We start from the raw sequence: 24241 nt of genomic DNA, 5'->3' as shown, positions 1-24241 counted from the left end.
CCGATGGAGAATGTATGGAAGGAATGAAAGCTCAGAGTTCATAGAAGGAGCCCAGGGAACCTTCAAGATGTAAAAAGTGTTTGTGTAGAAGAATGGCCCAAAATCACACCTGAGCAACACATGCGACTAGTTTCTCCATACAGGAGGAGATGTCTTGAAGCTGTCATCACCAACAAAGGCTTTGTACGAAGTATTAAATAAATTTCAGCACGCGCGTTCAATACTTTTCATCTGTGTAATTTCTCATTATTACACATAATTTATGGACATCTATTGTATGGTTTGATTTCTTTGCCTGTATTGATTGGATGGTTGTTACGGACAACTAATGAGAATTTCATGTCAATAGCACCTTTAGAAATATATTTATTTCGTAAATTGGTGACGTGTTCAATACTTATTTCAGTAACTACGTACATACACTAACCTACTGTAACAGTAGACAGGTCTTGAGACTAGATCGCAAGTCAGCGAAGGCGTCACCATGCGACTGGGTCTATATACAAGAAGTGGCCAGATTACCAGAGACCTCCTACCATCTGCAGCACAGGAGGCTTACACATCTGGTCATCCCTGAAATGAGCTGTGATAATTTCTCACCATCATTAGGGACAGAAACACATTCACAGCATCCCCGGAGCCTCCAGAGAGTGTGGACAGCTGGAAATACAAGCCAAGACAGGACCATGGCACCAATTATGAAAGACTGAGAAAGATGACACCATCTGAGGTGCACAGACCTCTACACGAGCAGTCCGTACTGAAGAAACAAGTGCGGCCTTATAGACTAGAAGCTTTCCCCTCAAGCTGTAAAGTATCACTATAGAGGGCTGAGTCAAATTTTATAATTTAATCCTTAAAAGTTCTTGTGGGTTGCAAGTGTAAAATGACACGGGTTAGGCAAAAAAAAAAAAGCGCACCTATCCATTCCTCATCCCCACAAGTTAAAATGGCTTTTGGTGCACATATCAGTCCAGTATGTCCAGGCACTAGCCGAACCCCCATACTCTGACTGGGCAGTGCCTAGTCAGCAGAATTCTGTCAGGACTATAGGAGCTGGTACTTTCCCATATTTCCCAGCATGATTAAAGTCAGATAACTGGCAGACCCACATTGAGGACTCCTTATCACGGCGCACACACTACTCTGTTTTAGTCAGTCCAATAGACTTTGCATAAAGCAGTACTAGATATGCTGGATCAGACTCCTCTTAACGGCAGTGGTGTCCTGAGGATGAACATGGAGCTTGAAATCCCTTACCTAGTGATTGATCGTCCCCAGCGATCAGACATTTATCCTGTGGAAAGGCGTTACAATTCTAGTCTTAGTAAACTGTTCTTAAAAGAGGTTTTCCAGGAATAACTTCCACGTGGTTAAAATCAAACTCTGATGGTCCTCTACCTCTCCAGATCCAGACCTGTATCTCTGCTGCTGTTCCAGTCTTTGTTGACATGCTGCATGAATACAAAACGTGCATGATACCACTGCAGCCAATCACTGAGCTCAAGTCAAGTCAAGTGCGCTGTAGTCGAGACGTCACCACTGCAGCCTGTCAACGAGGACCAAGAAGCAGCATAGACTAAGCGCTGGACCTGGTGAGGGCGAATAACAATAGAGATTTTTTTATTTTTTTTTTTACTTTGGGGAGGGGAAAAAAAAAAAGAAAAAAGTTATAACCAGAAAATCCTTTGAAATTATCAACGCTAGAAAGTCGGAGTTCGGTATCTGAATTTCATAAGCCAAGAACTAGAATGATCCATTATGAAATTAACGAGCACTACCTTATGTGCCTTCATCTTGACCCGACGATGTTTAAAGGAGGACATTAAACTAAAGCTGCGTCTATGGAATTACACCATCTTTTTGGGAATCGAATTATAAGCAATTAGCTAATTCTCACCAATTATCGAGAAGTGTTAAGAACTCCGCTAACAACCGGCAGCAGCAGAAAAACCAAAATGCATCGTCCCTAAAACCAAAAGCTGATGGGGGTGCAATATTTAACACTCAGTGTATAAGGAAGACCTGAAACCAAATCATTCATTTACTCCAAAATCCAGTTAAAATGGTAAAAATAAAAAAAAAAATAAATAAAAAATTAAAAACTGCTGAGTGAAGCACATTTCATTTGGATTAGTGCCGGGAATCTTGCGGTGATGAGGAAATCAGGAAATATCTTCCCTTCCCATCAGCGCTTTATCTCAACTATTCGGGTGATTTATAGAAAACTGACTTTCGATGAATACTTCATCTCAGAGCCGCCAATTAATAAGTCATAAAAGGACTAAAAAAATAAGACTAAAATTCTCAAAAGTAATATGGATTCAGACCTTAAAATCAAGAAAAAAAAAGTCTCAGATTACAACAACAAAAAAAGAGCTACTTAAAAATGGACGAAACGCGTCTGTACTTGGCAAAGAAAAGTCCCAGCCGCCCGCAGCACTTTACCAGATGTATTCCCGCTGTTTCAGATATTTTATTTCATTATCCTGAAGGAGATTTCACAAGTCTGATGTCTTACCCACCCCAAATCAAGAAGTAAAAAAAAAAAATAAAGCAAAACTGTTTGGTTAACCTTTCCCTCTCATAAGGCAGAAAAGAAAGGAAACAGATAATACAGAGACATAAGACTATGAAAAAAGTGAATAAACCTTGTAGTCAAATTTTTTGTCATTGTGTCCACAGCCCCTATACACAACCTTGTATTTCTACGGTTACAGACTATGAAAAGTCTATGTAGTCCTACTACTTTATTGCTCGAATGGATGCCAATACCTTCAGCCAAGACCAAAACTTTAAAGTAATGTCTGACTACAGAAAAAATAAAAAGTGTAAGACAACTCTATATTTTGACCATAGAATGAACCAGCTAAAAATATCCACATGTAGCCAGCCTTTCCAAAAATATCCTTAAAGTGGGATTCCCATCTTTAAGTTCCTATCCCAATATGTAGAGGGTGTAGTAAAATTAGCAAATACCTCCAATTAGAAATGTAGTATAGTTTTTCTGATTAGTTGTTGCTTACCCCATGTGCAGGGTACAGCAGTTGCTTAGGCAACCATGCATATCTAAGCTACTTCAATGCCCTGCACATGGGGTAAGCGACATAGCGAATCAGAAGGACTGTACTACAATTTCTAATTGGAGTCATATGGTAATATTACATCTATTACCTACTGGGATCTGATCTGGGAGATGAGAATACCCGTTTAAGTTAGCAGTCAGCCGAATGATTGAGGCAGCCATTCCTTATGCACCCCCTCAAAAAAGCATGCATGCTCAGGTGAAGGTGTGTGTGTTTTCAATAGGGAGAGGGAAGGCCGCTGATTAACACCTCTGGTGGCGGCGACTCTTGCTTGAAAACAAAGATGGAGCATGTCGAAGCCTACAGCCTGATCCTTTTCTCCCTCTACATCATGTTGGGAGGGGGGGGGGGGATAATCAGGAGCTTCCCATCTATATTAGATGGTTGGCCAGTTTAGCCCAAATCAGCAGGTTCAGGGGAAACTATAAGCCATGAATGAGTATTTGGGATCCGGCTAGTGAACAGGTCCAACAGCAACAGGCATGTAGCGTACACCTTCCCTGCGGTATCAAGATATCTAGAGTGTAAGGAAACTCAATTACACAGAGGGCCAAGATTAAAAGCTTGAACAAAGTCCAGGGCCAACCTTGATATTTGTTAAAGAAGAAAAAAAAAAGGGTTCAATCTCATTTTTAAAGTATTTTAAGGAGGGAGCCCAACAATCACTAAGCTTATTTCTGACAGAATATAAGATGCTTTTTGTGAAGTTTACAGTTATACCGCCAATCAATCATCCTGGAGAATAGGAGACGTGCGGAGTTTCTGAATGGCATTTCTGTATTAATACCGCCACCCACCACTTCCTTCCTTTGTGTGCACCAGCAGTGCAGCGTATCCGGACTTCTCAGTATTATGCCAACATGGCTTCACATCTACCGGATGGAAATCTGTCTCAGCGACATTAAAGGTTTTTTGTTGGTTTTTTTTTCATTTTAATTTCTCATCTCGGTTATTAGCTTGTAAAATTTAAATTCTATGTTTTGTTTAGACAAAGGTGGGGTGTTACCATAGATTCTTCTCTGGGGGGATGTACTTTGTTCCCTGCATGAGGCATCATATAGAGGAAGGGGCGAAGTGAAGAGAGAAAATAAAAAATAAAAAACACCCCTAGAGAAGCTTAGGCTTTCTCCTTTGAGACCTGTACTGACACTCGGCCCCGCTGTTCTCTGTGATCTCGGCACCTATTGTTTATAGTCCATCAAAGCTATGTGTCGTTAAAAACACCTCTTGCAGCTTTTATCTCGGGGCATAGTCAGCTCTGCTGTACTCCTTCTCCTTCACACAGATTGCCATGAGATGAAAGCTGCAAGGAGTGTTTGTAACACATAGCTTTGATGGACTATAAACAATAGGTGCCATGTGTCGTTACAAACACTCCTTGCAGCCTTCAGCTCATGGCAATCTGTGTGATGGAGAAGGAGTACAGCAGAGCTGACTATGCCCCGAGATAAAAGCTGCAAGAGGTGTTTTTAACGACACATAGCTTTGATGGACTATAAACAATAGGTGCCGAGATCACAGAGAACAGCGGGGCTGAGTGTCATTACAAGTCTCACAGGAGAAAGCCTGCTTTAAGTTTCTCTGGGGGGGCGTGTACTTTTTTCCCCTGAACCATGCCTCCTGCTTATGATTGGGTCAAGTTATGCAGGGGAAAAAGTACACGGCCTCAGAGAAACTTAGAGACATGTAATGATACAGGGAGAAGAAGCGCACGCCCCCAGTGATAACACCCACCTGGACTTATCAAAAGGTGGCAAATACGCTGATTGCTAATATCTCTATTATGTAGAGGCGAAATTAAGAAAAATAAATAAAAATTTTATTCCTCACGGCAAACCTATTACATCTTGTGCACAGCTCAACAGGAAAAAATTAGTATAAAGTCCTCTTTAATGAGGATTCACACCCAAAACATAAAAAATGATCAGTAAATGAGAAGTTTAGGGGGATTTCCTACAACTTCATAATTTTTCATACCTCACTCAAACAGTAAGAGGACAATGTGGCGCATCTTTAGGCTGTCCCTGCACCACAAACTGTATCCTATGCCACATATGAGCGGATGTTAGAAAACAGCATGGCGGAAATCTGTCATTTATTGGCAGTTGCCAGTGCTTCCCTTCGCCAAGCTTTACCTAGTGTAAAAAAAAAAAAAAAAAAAAAAAAAAATGGCACATTTTTGGCGCAAAAGAGGCATACAAACAAAAATTGCTATTTCTTTCCTCCAAGAAAAACCTGAGTAATAAATGTTCCCCAAAAGGGAAAGCTGCTGGCGGTCAAGAGAATAAGCCACACCACAAAGAAATGTCACATCTACATATGAAGGACCCTTCAACGTCCTGGCTGGTGTGTGCTGTCCCTCCGGCCAATTAAATGGGGCTGATTTCTGAATGAGCCTTTGTCCTGGCTTCTGTCATGACATCCGCCATAAATAAAGCCTATGCAGTAATAAGGGGTTTAAGGGATTGAGCGCGGCCTCCTACACCCCCCCCTCCTCTGCCTTTAATCACCGTAGGGTGAGACGTTCTCCTGTGATGGACATCGCCACATGGGCAGACGCCACCACAATACAAGCAGTTGTGCAGATGGGAGACTAAAAGGTCCATGTGTTGACAGTAAATTAATGAAGGGGAGAACACAGCCCAGGGGGGCATCTATGCAGCACAGGAAGGTATAAGAGACTCCTCTACTGCAGAGGGCAACCATTTTTTATTTTTTTAGGCAAAGTTCATAATTCCAATTCGGCAGCAGATTACTATTACTATACAATACAGGTGGATGGGGGGATTCCAAAATTGGATTTTGCAGCCCATAACATATCATTTAGGCCCCATTCAGGTGTCAAGGTTTTATTTGTGCTTTTCATGGATAGAAGACATGGGAATATGTAGGCCACGGTCACACATTCAGTATTTGGTCAGTATTTTATATCAGTATTTGCAAGCCAAAACCAGGAGAGGAACAATCAGAGGAAAAGTATAGCTGAAACACGTGTACTAATTCTGCATTTTTCATCCACTCCTGGTTTTAAATACAGACGTGAAATATTGACCACATACTGAGCGTGTGACCGCAGCCTTAATGGACAAAGCTTGGAAACTTTTGCACAAAAAAATAAATTAAAAAAAATAAAATATAATATATGGATGCAAATCTGATCAAGCACATGGATGAAAAACAGTCCGTTTTTTTCTTGCATGTAGAAAAAAAAAAAAAAAAAAAACACCTGAAAGAGGACTTTCAATGCACAGTGGGGGAAATCTGTGGTTAATGTGAACCGCAGGGGGCAGCGGCAAAAAAATGCCACCACACCTGGACCCGAACTTAGTGGATATGTAAATGAGTGGGCCTGTGGGCATAAAATCTGCAACATAGTGGGTGAGAGCTTTTCCAAAACTGATCCACGCACAGCGGAAAAAAAAAAATTTACAGTGGAAATTGACCTGCAGATTTTCACCTCTTTTGCAATGTATAGGACAAATCTGTCTAAAGAATCCCAATAGATAGGCTGATCAGCAGCAAAAGCCGCAACAGCGCATCTGCATGTGTGAACACACCCTTAGGCTGCACGGATACAAAGCCCCTGTGCAAAAATATACGGCCCCTTTGCAGTCCAATGGCTCATCTTAATGCACAAGTCCACCTGCTTTGGAGGTGGATGTGGCCCCCTTACATCTTGGGCCCCTGTGCTGCTGCACCAGTCATATGGAAACGCTCCATATTTGGGGAGTTTATGGAGGAGATTGAGGTTTTTTTGCAGCCTTTTGATATGACAGTGCGCAGTATGAAGCGTTTCCCATGCTTCTAAGAAGTGACATATACCTCTACCCCACTCCCCGAGGCATTTTTCAAAACCTGATGGTGAAGAAAAAAGAAAAAAAAGCTGAAAAGACCGATATGACCAGAAAGTCCAGTGGCTTTTAGAATGGACTCTCAAAAAGACTATTTAAAAAAAAAAAACACCTGTGTATATGACCTTTAAGGCTATGTTCACATGCTGCATTTTTATGTAAATTAAAATGATTTTTAAGCCTATAATATTTCAGAAAATCTCACATTTTTCCAAATTAAAAAAAAAAAAAAACTGTAGCGTTTTTTAAATCTGCAGCACATCAATTCTCGCAACGTTTTTTGCTCTCTCGTTACTTTCTGTAGGTGAAAAAGAAAATGCTGGATCATTTTTGGTGAATAAAACTTTAAACCTGTACAAAGCACAGATGTAACCTGCAGCCAAAAAAAAAAATACTAAAATGTAATAAAATTGCCACAAAAAAATGCATTTTCAACTGCGCTGTTTTACTGCCAAGCGCTGCAGAAAAAGAAACGCTGCGTGTGAATATAGCATAAGATGTCAAGAGGGACAATTTTTTTTTTTTTTTTTTGCTCTTGCAGGAGTGCACCCAGTATATTCGTACTCCTCTACACACGGGTGTTTACACCTCACATACAGAGGATGTTTTCTAAATATAATCACCCCCCCCCCAGTGCATGGAGTCCTACACGCCACGCTTCATATATAGACACCTGATGCAAGAACCGGACAGAGCCGATAGCCACGAATATTAAAAAAAGAAAAAAAAAATTCTGATGTACAGGGAGGAGAATGCACCAAATTCTATTCTACTCTGCTGCCCCGATCTGCACTTTCCCCCCTCTCCACTGCGTTCATCAACTTTGTTTTTAGCAAAGGCAGCAAATTCCTGCTCCGGCGGTGCGAGATCTGGGCAATTTCTGACTGTAATTACTATTATTCATGGAGAGAGAGGAATTTTGCCCCCTCCAAAAAAAAAAAAAACAAACAGCAGAGTGGAGTTTAACAAAGTGACAACACTATCACACCGAAATTATTTTAGCCACTAAGGGTTAAAAGACAAACTCTTCCCTGCTACATGTGTCGGTGGGGAATACATAAGACGTTATTACCATTGCTCAGGTTCCTGAGTGTGGAGGGAAAGCCGGCAGGCGTGAGGTCGGGCAGGCTGGCTTCCATCCTGGCACCTAGTTCACACGTCCTACAGTCGAATTTGTCAACGTTTCCTCGCAACCTCCAGAGCTTCACAGCAAATCCCAGCGCGTGGCGACGGACGTCATACTTTGAATTGTGAGGAAATCCTCTCGGCCCAGATGGCCTACCACAAAGCACTTCTGTACTGGCACAAAGAAGAGGCTGGAGAAGACACCGCTGCCCTACCCGTTTCCTCTGTGCTACGGCTCAAGCAAAAAAAAAAAAAAATGCAAGAGCAAAAGGCTGGATGGGGAGGAGACAGTCAAATCTCAGTTTGGTGCTAGTAATGAGAGTCAAATGTCAGGAGTCCGGGCTCACAGTCATCCTGACATGCAAATGCCTTTCCCTTACTACACGGCCTATCAGTTACATGAAAACACTTGAAAAATATACACCCCCCCCCCCACCTTCTCTGCCTTTACCTTCCCCATAGATTGCCATTTGTACAAAGCAGCTGATTAATCTAGAAAAAATAATTGTGACTAATTAAAGGGTAAAATATTTGCTGCATTAATTACAAAAATCCAGAGCCGAATGTGTTATTTAAAGTCTGCATATAGAAAGCAAGAAAATATTGTTAAAAGTTGCACAACTTTTTTTTTCTTTTTTTTTATTTAAAGACTTTTGTCTACAATTTTTTTTTTTTATCCTGCAGAGTGCATTGCTAAAATTAAGGCTTATCTCACCTGTGTCTGACTGTTTTGTTATACGCCTTCTCTTTTGTCAGCAGGAGCGAGAATATCTCCATAACGTGGACAGGGAAGAAAGCATGTAGAGTCTCAGGGAGGACAGAGAAAACTGGCTACAGATGAGGAAAACCTAAGAGGACATGCAGGATAGAAGCTTTGCTGCTATATGAGCAGTGAAGAAAGTAACACCCTGATTATTGGACCTCAAATCCAGCCCATATTTCTGAGAAAGACATTCCCATAAGAGAAGAATCGGAAACATGGATCAGGCAGCATTTAAAGGGAATCTGTCACCCCTGGGACTTCTATGACCTACTAATATGGGTATACAGGTGATCAAAATGTAAATCTATTCCTACCTGTATGCCTCATATTAATGGTCTAGTTTTGTGAAATTTAACGTTTTATCTTTATGGTAATGGATCCCTTGAGCGCCCCGGGCCTGTAAGGAATCCTGTGTTAATTATAATGGCTTCCCCCTCCCCTGCACATCACAGTGCCCTGTGACGTGCACGGGAGGGGGAAGCCATTACAATACATATTATATATAAACTCTGCGCAATTTTATTACCAAAAAGGTAACATGTAGAAATCATTTTTAAACTCATTCTGCTGCAGCAGACGTCTGTGAATCCTTAAAGGGGTTTTCCCACGAACAAAAGTTGATTTTAATCAATAGATGTTGGAATAATAATAAGTTCCACAATCGGATGTGTTTAAATAAAATGTTCCTGTGCTGAGATAATCTTCTAAATGTGCCCCTGCTGTGTACTGTGTAATGGCTGTGTCTGACTATACAGGAACATGGTCTGATCATACCACATCTCCTGGGCAGGAGAGGAAGGAAAAGAATATACAGACATCACAGCAGGGGATCACAGCTAATTCATTCTTTGAAGTAAAATATTGTTTAAAAACAGGCAGTGAAATGTTTCACTTCATAAAAAGAATCAGCTGTCATCCCCTGCTGTCCTGTCTGTATATTCTTTTACTTCCTCCCCTGCCCAGGAGCTGTGGTATGATCAGACCGTGTTCCTGTATGGTCAGACACAGCCATTACACAGTACACAGCAGGGGCACATTTATAAGATTATCTCAGCACAGGAACATTTTATTTAAACACATCCAATTGTGGAAATTATTATTATTCCAAGATCTATTGATTAAAATAAACTTTCGTTTGTGGGAAAACCCCTTTAATCTTGCAGAATACTTCACAAAAATGTTAAGGCAGAGCTCTATCTACTGGATCTGAGTGCTCTAGCTCCACCCTTCTGTCAGCAGAAGCAAAGTGTTGTACACAGATAATCTTTATATAGCGCAAACATTCTGCAGTGCTTAACAATTCAATTCCACAATGAGGATAAGGAAGAAAGCATGTATAGTCTCTGGGAGGGCAGTGAAAACTTGCCACAGATGAAGAAAAAACACAAGAGGAAGGGCAGGATATATTATTATTATAGCCCCATTCATGCCATGGCGCTTTATATGTGAAAGGGATATAAGTAGCACAAACAATTACAATACATTTTAAACAATACAAGTTGGCAGCTGGTACAGGAGGAGCGAGGTCCCTGCCCGCAAGGGCTCACAATCTATATGAGCAGTGAAGACCTTTATTACCTATTCAAAGTCCTAATTCACATGTCCATGAAAAATTGACCTTGATAGGATACAATAACCAGCCTGACCGGTAGGTCTCCTGACTTGAGCTAACTGCCTGATGAAAAGTATTGATAAATCTGCTCCGGTGTCCCAACCCAGTATAGGAAAAAGGTGTTATGTAAGTCCTAAATGTAGCCTTTCCCCTATGTGCGGGAAGGTCACTATACTGGAGAGCAGATTCTGCATCCAGAATATGTATACAAAAAGTCATCTTAGCAGGACCCTCACATACCTAGCAGGACACCCCCCTTGTAAGATATGCCTGGACGAAGATCTTCCATTTTGCCTCGACTGCAAAATATCACCTTCAAGTACTCGGATACTGCGAGAGCTCCCGGCCGTCCGGCAGGGTCTCCTTACAGCGCTGCCTGTTTATTCCACTTTTCCACTGACTCTGCATTATGTCGTGTAGGTAGACATATGGAAGGCGTGTGTGATAAAAGCAGAACGCAAAGACATTTTCCCTCCAGTCCTTGAGCTACCCACTTGTCTGAATGGATAGAAGACCTCGCACATCTCAGCGTTATAGGCTTTTCTGCGAAAGGTTGGGGGGAAAACCAGAATGGGTGCTGAAAAGAATTCCTTTAACTAAAGAGGAAATAAAAAAATGGGGGATCCTGGTTCACATTAGTAATTTATGATAAATATAAATGTAAAATATGTCCAACTAATGCAAAATACTGCCATATAAGGCCTGGACAAAACCACCATTAGGAGGCCAAATAATATAAATTCCCTACACACCTTCATAAAGTACACACAGTAATACATACAAGAAGATACTCTCATAACACTGCAATACAAATAATACCGCCATACAACACGTAATTCTCCCAATACAGTGTCCACGAGATACCGCATTTACAGATCAGATAATACTAACACGCAGTGCATAAACATGCAGCGTCCAATGGAAACCGACGTAAAGAGTCCATATAATACAGAAATTAAGCTAATAAACAATACCGCAATATAACACTAAGATACTCCTGGATGGTTTTGCTGTTCTTTTTAATCTAGGGTGGCAAAGAGGGTGAGAATAGCTGGTGGTCTAAGGCAGTAAAAACGTCCGTACTGTTGCATGACTAGACAGATTAGCTTTCCAGTAGCCTCATGGTACATTTACACTGCATGACTATCGTTCCTAGGAAAGCTGGTTTCATGGTAATCGTGCAGTGTAAACTGGTTTCCAATCAACCAACGAATGAGCAAAAAGTCGGTTCGCAGAAAAGATCACAGTTTTCGGTAGCACATTGTCCTATGTAAACAGGAACTGAGCTGCCGAGAATAGGAGCCTGTACACACTTGGCAATCTTTTACAGATCGTTTAGACTTAAAGTGACCCTCCACCCATGGACTGAAAAGTACACATATTTCATGTATAGTTGCCTAATCGGACACCCTCACACTGCCTCCCCTGCCAAGATCAGCATCGCTTTCCTCCTAATTGTAAGATGGCAGCAACATTGGCATGGGGTTAGGGGGGGGGGGGGGGTCTTCAACATTTTAGTGCATGAATAGTCAACTCTGTTCAACTCCTACTGGCTGCAATCATTATTACGCCCAGTAGACAGTGGACATAAGAGTCAAAGGATCGTACAATCATCATCTAATCCAGTGATAGGTGATCAATTTTGGAAACAGGGATACCACTTTAACATTACAACTGTCTGATATTTGAGGGTTGGGGGTGCACATCTTACTGTCAGGCCCCCCTCGCCTCCCGTCCCTGGCCCAGCAGAGTCATGTGCAGTCTGACGCTGGATGCAATCTCCATGTGTTCTCTGTTTGGTATCTGCTTTTTTACGACCAGCTGGCAGCAGGAATTCAGCAAGATGTCAAAACAATCCCTGAGCAATTGGAGGTTATATACTGCATTATTTGTACATTCCCACATACCTCTTTAGGTCAGTGCCGTGGATATGCAGCTCATGTATGAACAGAAGAGCCAGATCCCCCCAACCCCCACCCAGCCGGCCCCTCGGTAAGCCAATAATAACAGTGGGCTCCGCAGATATTAGGGCTCCGGTTTTCATAAGGAAAAGATTGCTCTCTCCAGATGTCTCCTGGCTTTGGTTTTAGAGGAACCCCCAACTACACAAACCTCCGAAAAGAAAATTTCACTGAAAAATTATTTTGTAGGGGGGGTGCTCTTATACATGGTATATGGTGGAAAGGAAAATATATGGAAGGGTCTGGACAAAGGGATGGACTTCTGGAGAGCGATCACATTATATAGTATAAAACATTTGTTTTTCCAACAGAGCTACAAATCCTTTACATAAGTCAGGATTTAAAGTGCATGTCACTTTAAAAAAAAAAGTGACATGCCAAAAGTTTTGATCGGTGAAGGTTTGGCTGCCGAGTCTCCTGCAATCGCTACTACCGAAGGAGCGCTATTCTCCTCCAATACCGAAGACAGAGGTCTTGGTCTCCGGGGCGAGCAGCTCTAAGGTAGAGAGCTTCTACCCCCCTTTTTTGTACCGATCAGTGGGGCGGTCTCCATTACTCACAATCAAAAGCCTTTTTTCTTTTAAAAGTAAAGGCTGCCTTTAGCCACCACTAGAGGGAGCTCACTGCATACTGGTTGAACAAAGTTTGCAGTTTCTCCATGGCTCCCTCTAGTGGTGGCAACAGGAAACCAAAATATCTTCTATGCAATTTATGTACATGTTGGAGATTAGGAGCTCATGTCGGAGGTACTTGAACAGCTTTTCTGGTCTGTAAAGGCAAATTCAATGGGCCAAAATAAGGCCCATCTATAGGGAGTGTCAGCACAAAATGACACTGAAACCAAGTTCAGGTGCTCGGTGCACCCTTGGTGTGGCCAAACACTTACACCCACCTTCCCACCTCCTTGTTTTTCCTCTATCTCCACCCTTCTCTGGCTCTAAAAGGCCAGAGCTGTCAAAGATCAGGGGAGGAGGGTCGGAGATGGAGGAAAGATAAGTTGGAGGGAAAGTGCAGGCTAATATTTTGCCACACCAAGGGTGCACAGAGTTCCTGTACATGGTTTCAAAAGTCGATCTGTGCTTACAGAATGCCGTTAACATGTGCCTAATGCCTACACACAAGTCAATGGGAGCTACAAGTCATCACCTATTCCAAAGATTACGATAACTTGCTGACCGGTGGGGTTCTGACCGCTGGGACTCACAGTAGATCAGGGAACTTTTATCCCCTTTACAAAGTGGAGCAACAGGACGGAAAAGTAGAGCGACAAAACCAACTGGAATCAATACTACTCAAGATCTACACAAGAGTCAAATTGTATAGAAGACACTCCAATGAAAAGATTGGCAATATCCAGCTTAATGTATTCATTTGCAGGAGGAATAACAGAGGAACAATGTGGAGTTTTAAGAAAAGTCTTAATTGTTGTTTCATAAGGAATATATGGAAAGTCCTGTAACTCCAATAAGGTTTATCGGGGTTTTCTAGATCCTCCGTATTGATGACCCGGCAAAAAATTTCCAAAATGCTCCAAACCTTCCCCTGGCAGGACGTGGTCAGCGAACCCAACACATTATTTGTGTACATGCCTGTAAGAAGATTCGCCAGCTATGAATAGCCTGGAATGCCCTGTCACTAGTTATATAATTTACTCCGCGGCCTCCTCTGCTCTGCCCCGGTCCAGGCAATTTTCCATATAATTCACACCATTATTTTCTTAGAAAAACTCCAGCCAAGGAGATATTGTGAGTTTTAAAGAGGCAGCCTGGCAGCAGGCGGGCAGCCTGGCAGCGGGCGGGCAGCCTGGCAGCACAGTCTTGGCAGCACCTCGCTCTTCTCTCCTTTTGTCAACAGATCTCAAAGGAAGTGAAAAAAGCAACAGGTTTTTATAGTTTCTCCTCTATAATGATTATAATCTGGCCCTGCCCATTATCTCACAGATCCTCCTGGGAACCAGAGACGTGAAGAAGAAAAAAAAAACAGCCCCAAGGTGGTGAGCGGGCGAGCGCTCCTGGTCCTGCAAATCTCAAAAAAAAAAGAACCTGAGTGCTCCCTTTTGTAAGACTAAATAAAAAAAATAAAAATAAAAAGTTGCTGTATTCTGCAACAGCGCCACCACTGTACATGGTTGTGTGGGGTATTGCAGCTCAGACCCATTCATCTCAGAGGAGTTGATCAAAAATATGTGAACAGATGTGATTTCACATCGCGATATTTTAGTAGCTGCTTAGTAATCCCATTAACAGCTAAAATCACTTTTTCATATAATACTTCATTTCTTACAACATCTCCGCTTGCTGTAATGCATGGAGCCCCTGGTTTTTCCTTCTAGAAATTTACAAAAACTGACAACAGGGAGGTTACAATGTTAGGGGTGTGTCACTGCACAGTCTAACACTGACCAATCAGAGCTGGTAGTTAATACCATGTAGAGACGCACCCTTTTGGCAAAGACTGAGGATAATTGGCTGATCCCTGGATGTCCGACCACTGGGACCACCCAGTGATAAATTGAACGGGGCTCTAAAAAGTGGGCGACTATCACAGAAGGTGGGCAGTAACTATAACTTATGCCAGTAAGTAAACATAAATAATGCAATCTAAGAGCGTAGACTTAAAAGGGGTATTCCCATCTCAAAGATCCTATCCCAATAAGCAGTAGGTGTAATAATAATATTAGCAAATACCTCCAATTAGAAATGTAGCATAGTTCTTCTGATACTCTGTCGCTTACCCCATGTGCAGGGCATTGCAGTAGCTTAGGTAGCCATGGTTACGACCGCTGTCACTATATTAGTGGTCATAAACATAGATATCAAAGCTACTGCAATGCCCTGCATATGGGGTAAGAGACATGGAATCAGAAGAACTATACTACATTTCTAATTGGAGGTATTTGATAATCTTATTATTACACCTACTACATATTGGGATAGGATCTTAGAGATGGGAATACCGCTTTAAGCACCTGGCATATGCACAGCAAGGTGTGCATAAATTAATAAATTAAGATCAAAACTGGTGTAATTTACGCAAGTCTTATTACATGCCTCCCCCCTTTGAGCGAGCATGTGCATCACTTGTCCATTGAAGACAGGGCTCTGCAGAGGCCGGTCCTCAGATCCATAGCCTTAAGGATTAGTGGGGGAGGGGGGATTCCAGCGATCAGCAAGTTATCCCCTGTCCTAAGAATAACTTTAGATTCTGGGGATACACCTTAACATCTCTAGATACGAATAACACATGAGAAGATGCTGTGGAATTAGATTTATGGGGTATTCAAGTATTTACCAAAACGGACAATCAAGAAAGGAAACAGATCCACTGACATCTCTAAAGTCTAACCCATTCGTCACGTACAAGGAATAAATAGAAAAAAAAAAAGTGCATAAAACCAAAGAGGTTTTACTAGTAAGGGAATGAGGACACTAAGTCTTTTTCAGTTGGATTCCGTCTCGAATACTCCAGAAAAAGCGTTGCAAAAAATGAACATAGCGCACAGCAACGTCAAAACGACAGCGTTGTGCACACGTTCCGTCAGGTTACTTCTTTAAACCATTCAGAAACAGAAGTGGTAAAAAAAAAAAAAAAAACACATGTTCATTCATACTCCACTCGGCGAAACACAATATTACTCAAAATATCATAAAATATTGGGGTTTTTTTTATGAAGTTTAAACAAAAAATAAAGAAACTAAATAAGACCCTTTAATGCAGGGAGCCCAGATCTAGTGCGGCTGCGTTACTTGTCATGGTTGGCACAAAGTCTGATCATTCACAGCCCCAATGATTGTCAGTCCTAAAGAAAACAAATGCAAAAACAGGATGTTCTCCCAGAAGTCATCTGGAAAAACACGTGTGTTTTCCTTTAACAAACAAAGCGGCAGGTATAACCCGGTGTAATTAAGCCGCAATGCGGGGGCCTACCATAACTAATAACCTGTAATTACCACACGATCCGGGAGACGTGTCCAGATCAATTATGGAAAGAAAAACACAAACAGCCTGAAGGCTTCTACCGAGATGTGAAACGCGGCTCCGGGCGACGGAGAAAATTAATTTCCACATATTAGAATCAGCTTGGTTCTTTCATTTCACAAGGGCCCAAGAAATGTCTCTTTAAAAAGGGCCGGTCCCCTCTCCTGACATGCAGGGCATAGTAAAATGTCTATTCCTGATCACAATTCTGACCCGAGCAGTCCTCCTGTTATTCATCCTGGAAAAGTATGAATAAATTGGCAGCTTGGCGTTACCAATCTCCTTGACAAAGGGGTATGTCTCTTCATATATACACCCCATTAATAAAACCAATTTGTCCATTTATTTATACATTTCCAGGAGGAACAACAGAGGAATAAATGGATAATTGGGTGTTATGAGTTGGGAGGGGGGGGGGGTCTGGAGGAACAACAGCAGACAACTTTAAGGATATGTTCAGAGTTTTTTTTATATGAATTTTTTAGACTTAAAAAATAGCATAAAAAAAAAGTTTTAGCACGATTTAAAAAAAACACACAGGGCCCATGAAGCTGTTATGATGCGTTCATTGTGGGGGTTTTTTTTTGGCAAGTCTTTAAATTATAAGGGGTATAGCAATTTGGGTATTTTGGGCAATTGTCTGCAGCAAAAACCTTACCCCAAAACGGAAAAAAAAAATGCAACAAAAACACATTTTGCTGCAACTTACCCATGGAAAAAGCACCCAAGAACTGACCACACTTTTTTTTACATTTTTAAAAACTTTGCCGCTGTGGGAAAATAATAGAAAACATGTCACCACTTTATATATAAAAAAAAACAAAAAAAAAACACACACTTCAAGAACTTAAAATCAGATCTGAAAACCTCATGAAAGAAAAAAAAAAAAAGTGAATCTCTGATGCAGATTTCTCTTGAAGACCATGTCAGGTATTCCCTCCTGGAGGGGATTTTAATGTGAACATACTTTTAGTAATGTCGAATTTACACATCCGCGTGTCCCATTCCGAGGACTAACTGCCCGCGGGCCTCCTGACTTGGAGAGGGGCGCGGAGAGTCAGTACTCAACATGTGACAGAGGCTGTGTGCCCACGATGCGTTTAAGCGTTTCCGAGGCGGCAAAAACGCTGCAGAAACGCTTAACGCATGGTAGAAGGTCTGCCATGTTTCCCAATGATAATCCGCATGTGCTGTGCACATGCTGCGGAAATTTCTGCTGCGGATTATCATTGCGGAAAAAAAAGCAGCACTACCAATTATTTTGCGGAAGTGCTGCGTTTTCTCCGCCATTGACTTGCATTAGATCGCATGGATTACGCATCACTGTATATGTAGATGCGCATTCCACACGTTCCAATGTGCGGATGGTACCCGGGTGTGGAGGACAGGAGACTCTCCTCCGGACCCGGGTACCATAGACTCTCTATAAAAAAAAATAAAAAAAATAAAGAATAAAAGAATAAAATAAAAAATAAATATGATACTTGCCTCCTGGCAGCCCCCGCTGCGCATGTCCTCCCTTGCCGGCAAATCGCGATGGACTGAAGGACCTGCGCTGACGTCATAGTCATGTGACAGGTCACGCGATGCTGACGTCGGCAGGTCCTTCAGTGTACCGCGATCTGCCGGCAGTCAGAACCGAGCGAAGCAAGACAGCGCGGGCCATCGGAAGGTAAGTATAGATTTATTTTTTATTTTTTACATTCTGTCGGGTCACACTATATAAATCCATGCCGGTTGCATGGATTTATATAGTGTGACCAAGTTGTCAAGCACTTTCCAAGTGATGCTAAAATCGCTTGGAAAGCGCTTCACATCCGCATGTCCCTGGCAGGAAAAATGCATGTACAATCCGCATGTACAATCCGCATGTGTTTTTTTCTGCCAGGGAGATGCAGAAACGCTCAGGAAAAATCCGGTTCATTTCTGCATCGCGGGCACATAGCCATATATAAATGCAGTATTAAGAGTGGCCGGAGCAGCCACACATACATACAAACTGCACGTAAATGTTCTCACTGGTCAGACTGACACCCAGGATCCCCAATAACACATAGCGCCACCACTTTGTATTTATCCACCAATTCCATTAATTCATAGTATTTACCATCTCATCCAAATAAACCAGCCAAATTGCCAGTGTTCATAATGACAGAAGAGGAGATAAACACCAAAAAAAAAAACCCTGTCGTCTTCGATGTATGAGCAGTGTTATTTTCCCAGGGTCGGTAATACTTCGTGCACACAGACATTCACCTCCCATTAATAACACCCATATGTTCAAGACACGTCTGTGTACTCAGGATCTCGGGCCGCCTTCGCCTTCCAGTCTCAAGTACTCGGCCAGCAACATGTTGTGCAAAGAGGATTATAGGAGAAAGGTGCGGACCCGCCGGGCTGACCACTGACCCGCCACGCTCCTCGCTCTGTGATAACAGATCCGCTGCCGCCTTTTGTTCTCGGATATATTTTCTTACAACCTAGTGGTCTAAACTGGTTGGAAAAATAACCTTTCATTGAAGGCATTTCACTAATCCTACCCTACAGAAAAGGGTGTGAAATATTTTGCTAAGTAAACCGAGTGTGCAAGAGGGAGGAGGGGGCGTCCCTTTTGACTTTGAGGGCTGGGGAGGGGGCGGTGTAGGTATCAACTACACAATAGATGCGGGCCCAGCCGATTCCTGGTCCAGGAAATATTTAGGAAGAAGCTGTGCTTTGCTCATAATTTAAGGAGGTCTTCCAATGTGATATTACAGTCAAAAGATAATAAAGTTTGGGGTCTGTTGGACAGAAGCCCTGAAGATTCACAAAATGTTCCCAAACTTAGAAGAATGGCATCTCATGATCCCAGTCCCAACATCACCAGGGAAAGTTTTGGAGAGGAACCAGAGTCTGCTACAATGAGAATGACTTTATCAATTCCAATAAGGCACAAAGTGTGGCTTAGACCTTTTTTGGGTGTATGGACAACCCCTTTAGAGTCTACAGATATCAATGTGGTTAGACCCCAATCATCCATATCCTCAACTCCAATGATTTGGAAAAAGGAGACTCCAAACTTGTTGGCTGCTGATTTACTCATCCGAATGAGGCACAAATTTCCACGTTTCCCCACGTCACCGAGGTGGAAAAGTGTGGCTCGCCAAAGCCTAATTAATCGGCTGTTCACTGGGATTGCCAAAAGTTGTGTGCCAAAATGTGAATGTGGTGAATCGAGCACATCAGTTGGTCAGTGGTTAGCGGTATTTTCGGGCAACGCTGGGGTCCTGGGATCGAATCCAGACCAGGACAACTTCTAACTTCGGCAGGGAGTTTGTATATTCTCTGGTTTTATGTTGGGATTCGTCCGGGTAAAGCCACACTCCAAACAATATACCAATAGATTACATGGCCTCCTATAAAACTGACCGTCAGTGTGCATCAGAAATAAAAGATCGGGGTCCAAATCATACAATCTCAAATTTTGCACCCTGCGATATTTGCTGATCCACAATTCTCATTATAGGAGCTATGGAGAGGGAAATAAACGATTGCGCAGGCGACTGCTCGGTCTGTAGAGGAACACCGCTCGGCAAATTTACTCCAGATGGATGTCATCAGGACGTGGTCATTAAACGCACCTTTTTATCAGCAGCAGCACCTCGCTGAGGTCAGGGTGGATTTATAGACGTTTCCTTGAAGATGTGAAATGATAGTAATCGTGTCATAGAGAGAAGTAGGAAGGAAACTCAGACGAGCGCAGGGAGGCAAGAGACCTGGAGATCCACGGCGCGCTGTCCTTACATGACCGGCTGCTGGGACGTAACGCAGTATTTACAAAGACCTCAGAGTCTCAAGAGCAGAAATCCTGCACCTTCCTATCAGGCCCGGACATCAGAGAGCTCCTCACCGCCACAAGTATTCTACCTCCACGATTTCATAAGAAAAACTGGCTGCACTTTTCTCAATATCCTTATTGAGCACCTATGAGTTTACGTAACTGTTCAAGTCAGATTTTTTTTTTAGCAAAATGAGTAGAACCACAGAGACATGTCCAATAACTATCACAGTGCCGGAGGATCAAAATCGCCAATGGTCTGTAAAAAAAAAATAAAAAAAAATGGAAAGACGGCACTTGGATGCCATCCGAGTACTGTCCATTATCTATGGGCTTCTAGATAGTAGACTAAAGAAACTTTCTGCTCATCCGAGAAAACCTGACCAAACTCAGGCCAAACGCGCGTTAAACTCGGATGATACTAGTATAGGATAGTTTTTCTCAAACGTTAAAATTAAACAGACGCCTGAATCAGCCCTTTCAAACAAGGCAAATTTTTCAAGTAAAAAAAATGCTTCAGAAAACACTCCTGTTTTGGGGAGTTTTTCGACAAGTTTCTTCTCAGTAACTGTTTTAAAGGAGATATTTTCTGCATCTATTTTTGCTTGTTGCAACCTTTTGCGTGGACAGTGCCTGGTGTGGAGAGGATTCTTCCAGGATCAGCTTCAAAGAAGTGACTGCACTTTTTCCAAAACCTCTTCAGGGTGGAATAAAGAAAGTTAAAAAAAAAACAAACAAAAAAAAAACATATGAACAGTAAAGTGGATTTCACATGGAAAAAAATCTTACATTTCTAAAAGTTTTCGTAGTCGTTTTTGAGGAGGATTTGAGAGATCTTTGCCTAGGAGACTTTTTCCTTGCTCCTTTTTGAGAGTTTCACCCCAATTTGCAGACGGTACATTCTAGTGGAGAATAATTGCCACCAGGAAAAGCCAAAAGACAGGATGAAATTGTTTTCTAATCTCGATAGTAAAAGTGATAACCGGCTGATGCCGTCCTCTGAGGAGCCTCTGACTAGGTTTCAAAGAGCAGCAGGATTGAGCAGCTTCTGGGAAAGATTGGTTTTGGCAACTCCGTTTTACCCTTCAGACTAAAATGTATATACCTTAGGCTGCAGTTCCCCTTTGCTGCGTTTTTTTGGTCGTAACGCCATTTAGGCAATGCCACGCCCAGATGTTTTCCTGCAGAAATCAAAACGCTTTTTTGTAGTTTGGTTTTTTTTTTTTACCTTTGGTTTTGGCATTTCTCAAATTGGCTCTTTTATTGTACTTGAAAAACAGCAGAAATTTTTTAGGACTATTTTTCCAGTGCTGTTCCAGCTCCATACACTCAACATTTGCTAGCTGCCGCAGGTGATAGGTTGATCGGTGGAGGTGCTGGATATCGAACCCCGACCATGCAGATATTGATGACCTAACCTTAGGATCAATATGTTCTAGGACAATCCCTTTAAAAATGAAGGCATCTGAAGCCTTAAAGAAGGAATAACCTGTGCAAGTTCTAGTTTTGGGAACAGAAATCAGTTTTTACGATGATCAGCTTTTCGGGCACACTGCTATCAGCCCCGATGGCATTGTCCAGACCTAGTGCTCAGCTCCATGCGCGCTTTCATCTTTCATCACAGAGTGGGTGTCAGTAGCTGTCAAGAGTTTTTGCATACCTACAAAAGGTAGCGAGATTACAGAATCCCGGCTCTAGTGTCACTTATGATTTGGACATACCCTCGTCATAAAAAAAAATAGTAACAGTAAAGCCAAGATAAACAGCGACAGACTTGTTATATCAGTCCGCAGAGACGCCGTCCTGTTTCCTGTTTAGATACTTTGGGAATGGTTTACTGAGGCGCAAGAGATCAAAGAAAATATTCCACCTACATTACAGATAGACAGACTTACAATTTATTAGTTCTTCTCTAATTGTCTGGATGGCAAAAATCGAATTCCCAGGATCCCGGAATAACGATCTGGTCTCTGGACATGAGAAACGGGATCCGATCTGCCATGATCTGCAGCTCCTCTAGATTAGCCAGCTCGGCGCCATGTGGGCGTCACGCCATAACAATGATGTTGTGCCATAATGACGTTATGCCAAGACGGCTAATCAGAAAGGTGCAGGTCTCCCATCCAGCGGTAGCCGAGTACCAACCTAGCAGCTGACCAAATCAATTTGCGTGACCCCAGGCCATCTCCACCGACCATGTATGTATGGCTGCAAATGTTCAAGTTTGTGCCAAGTTTGGAAGTTTTCCCCCTCCTATATGGCATAACTTGCTGATTGCTGGGGGTCCGACTATTCAGAAGTGAGAACTTTGTTTTAATGATGGGAGAGGAGCACGACCCTGCACACCGCTATTCATCGTTTATGGTGGTGTCCTAGAAAGCCCGGTTCTGCGCTCCTCTATCACAGCAGTCCTATACAGGCGGAGCGGGTTCTGCCTTTAAGACTAGTGCAAATCAGAGTACTTAGAGCCCCCCAGTGCTCAGTAAAATATTATATATCCCATGGGTGGGGGATAATTTAGAAACACGATATAAAACAGTGCAAGTTAAAGGGGTTCTCACATCTCGTGGGTAAAATTGCAAATAAATTGTATATATAAAAAAAAAAAAAAGCAACTTTTCAATTTACCCTTTTAATTCTCATGAGGGATTTATTTTTATTCTGTAGTTTACAGCTTGTTGCTTACATTACCGACTACCTCTGCAGTTCATCAGTGGTGGCCGGTTTGCTAGGCGATGAGTAATGCTTTCAGTGCTTTTTGCTTTGTGTCTGTAGACTAGAAGGAAAAGTGGGTCACTAAAGGTGGCCAAATGTAACGATGGCGCAGCCTTCAGAGTAGCAACTGCAAGCGGTAAAGGCGCCTCTGCTAGCAGCGTGGCAGAGAGCGCAGCTCAGACAAGTGGCTGCTGTTCGCTTAAAATTTCAAATCAGGAGCGCAGCGTCCCCCTGTAAGCAGGAAGATGAGAGGCAGGGGAGCAGTGCGCTCCTGATCATCCTATCTAAATAAACCCCTTTAAAAATTCCAGCAGATTTCTGCATCTATAGAGTATACTCACTCAAGGCAGAAACTGAATATGACAGAAAACCTCACGTAAAAACAAAAAGGGGATTTTCAGTGCCAGAAAGCCACCTGGATCACTTCCACAGCATGTAATTGTGATATAGGCCATTTCATTCATATGCATTGTGGCATCTTCAAAAGGTTAAAAAGTGTGTGGACCTGATCCCATAACTGCTGATTAAGAGATTCTAGAAGAAAATCCTAGAACTGGCTCCAATGAGATTTCCGGTCTAAAGTGATCACAAGTCAACCAGGTGAGGAAAACAAGAAAAAGTATTCACAGATACCGGTGTGCGTAGAAAGTAAGAAAAATTAATTCAATAGGATAAAAGTGGGAAATGACAGGAGATGTTCAGCACAATGCCGATTATTGGAGACGTTGCTGTACACGGCCCCTAATCCCCTCCCCAGACGGCTTACATTCCAATATTTATGGCCCGCAGCGCACCGTGGAATTTAACTTGACAAGATTACAAAAGGCAAACAGCGGGATTTAAATCAAGGTTGGAGGCTTAAGCCTCATCCTCCTTAAGAGCAGACCACTCCTTATCCCTGAGCTACAGGCCTGAAGTAGCAGCTTTCCAAGAAGGCAACGCTAATATTCTTCAAATGTACAGCACAGACACCGGAGCAAACTAGACAACGGCGGCCGAGGCGGCGGGGAGCAAACTAGACAAGGGCGGCCGAGGCGGTGCAAATCAGACATGATCGGTCCGACGCGGTGTAGGCTACAATAAGATTGTATCCCAACAATACGCCATCAATCTCTTTATGATAACAGCAGGTCCAACTTCTGGGATCATAACCAATTTTTAAGTTTTATCCCACTGCAAACAATTATCTACAGGATAGCTGCAAAATGCATGATCAGTTCTGAGCCGATAATAGGGGGTCCCATGTTCCCATCTAAATACAGCCGTAAGGCTAACTTGTGACAGCAGATTTATCCAATTCTATGGGAGCAGTAGTGGAGTAGTGACAGTACGA

General features: G+C 42.4%; 1 protein-coding gene across 8 annotated transcripts in view; it reads right to left on the bottom strand.

Moving 5' to 3' along the window:
- EML4 (EMAP like 4) overlaps positions 1 to 24241 on the bottom strand; it is a 123225-nt gene that overhangs the window by 69608 nt on the left and 29376 nt on the right. The window contains exon 1 of one of the 8 annotated variants that reach the window (XM_073672024.1): positions 8010 to 8301. The exons of the other annotated variants lie outside the window; for them this stretch is intronic. Within the exon in view, the coding sequence (XP_073528125.1) occupies positions 8010 to 8076 (67 nt within the window). The 5' untranslated portion in view covers positions 8077 to 8301. Of the gene's footprint in view, positions 1 to 8009; positions 8302 to 24241 lie in introns of those variants that run through there. 8 annotated transcript variants of the gene reach the window in all.

Source organism: Phyllobates terribilis, unplaced genomic scaffold (genome assembly GCF_046119375.1).
Source record: "Phyllobates terribilis strain yellow unplaced genomic scaffold, ASM4611937v1 Scaffold_3__8_contigs__length_932513732, whole genome shotgun sequence".
Taxonomy (NCBI): domain Eukaryota; kingdom Metazoa; phylum Chordata; class Amphibia; order Anura; family Dendrobatidae; genus Phyllobates; species Phyllobates terribilis.
Note: the sequence above shows the minus strand (reverse complement) of the source record. Positions and strands in the feature narration are given on the sequence as shown.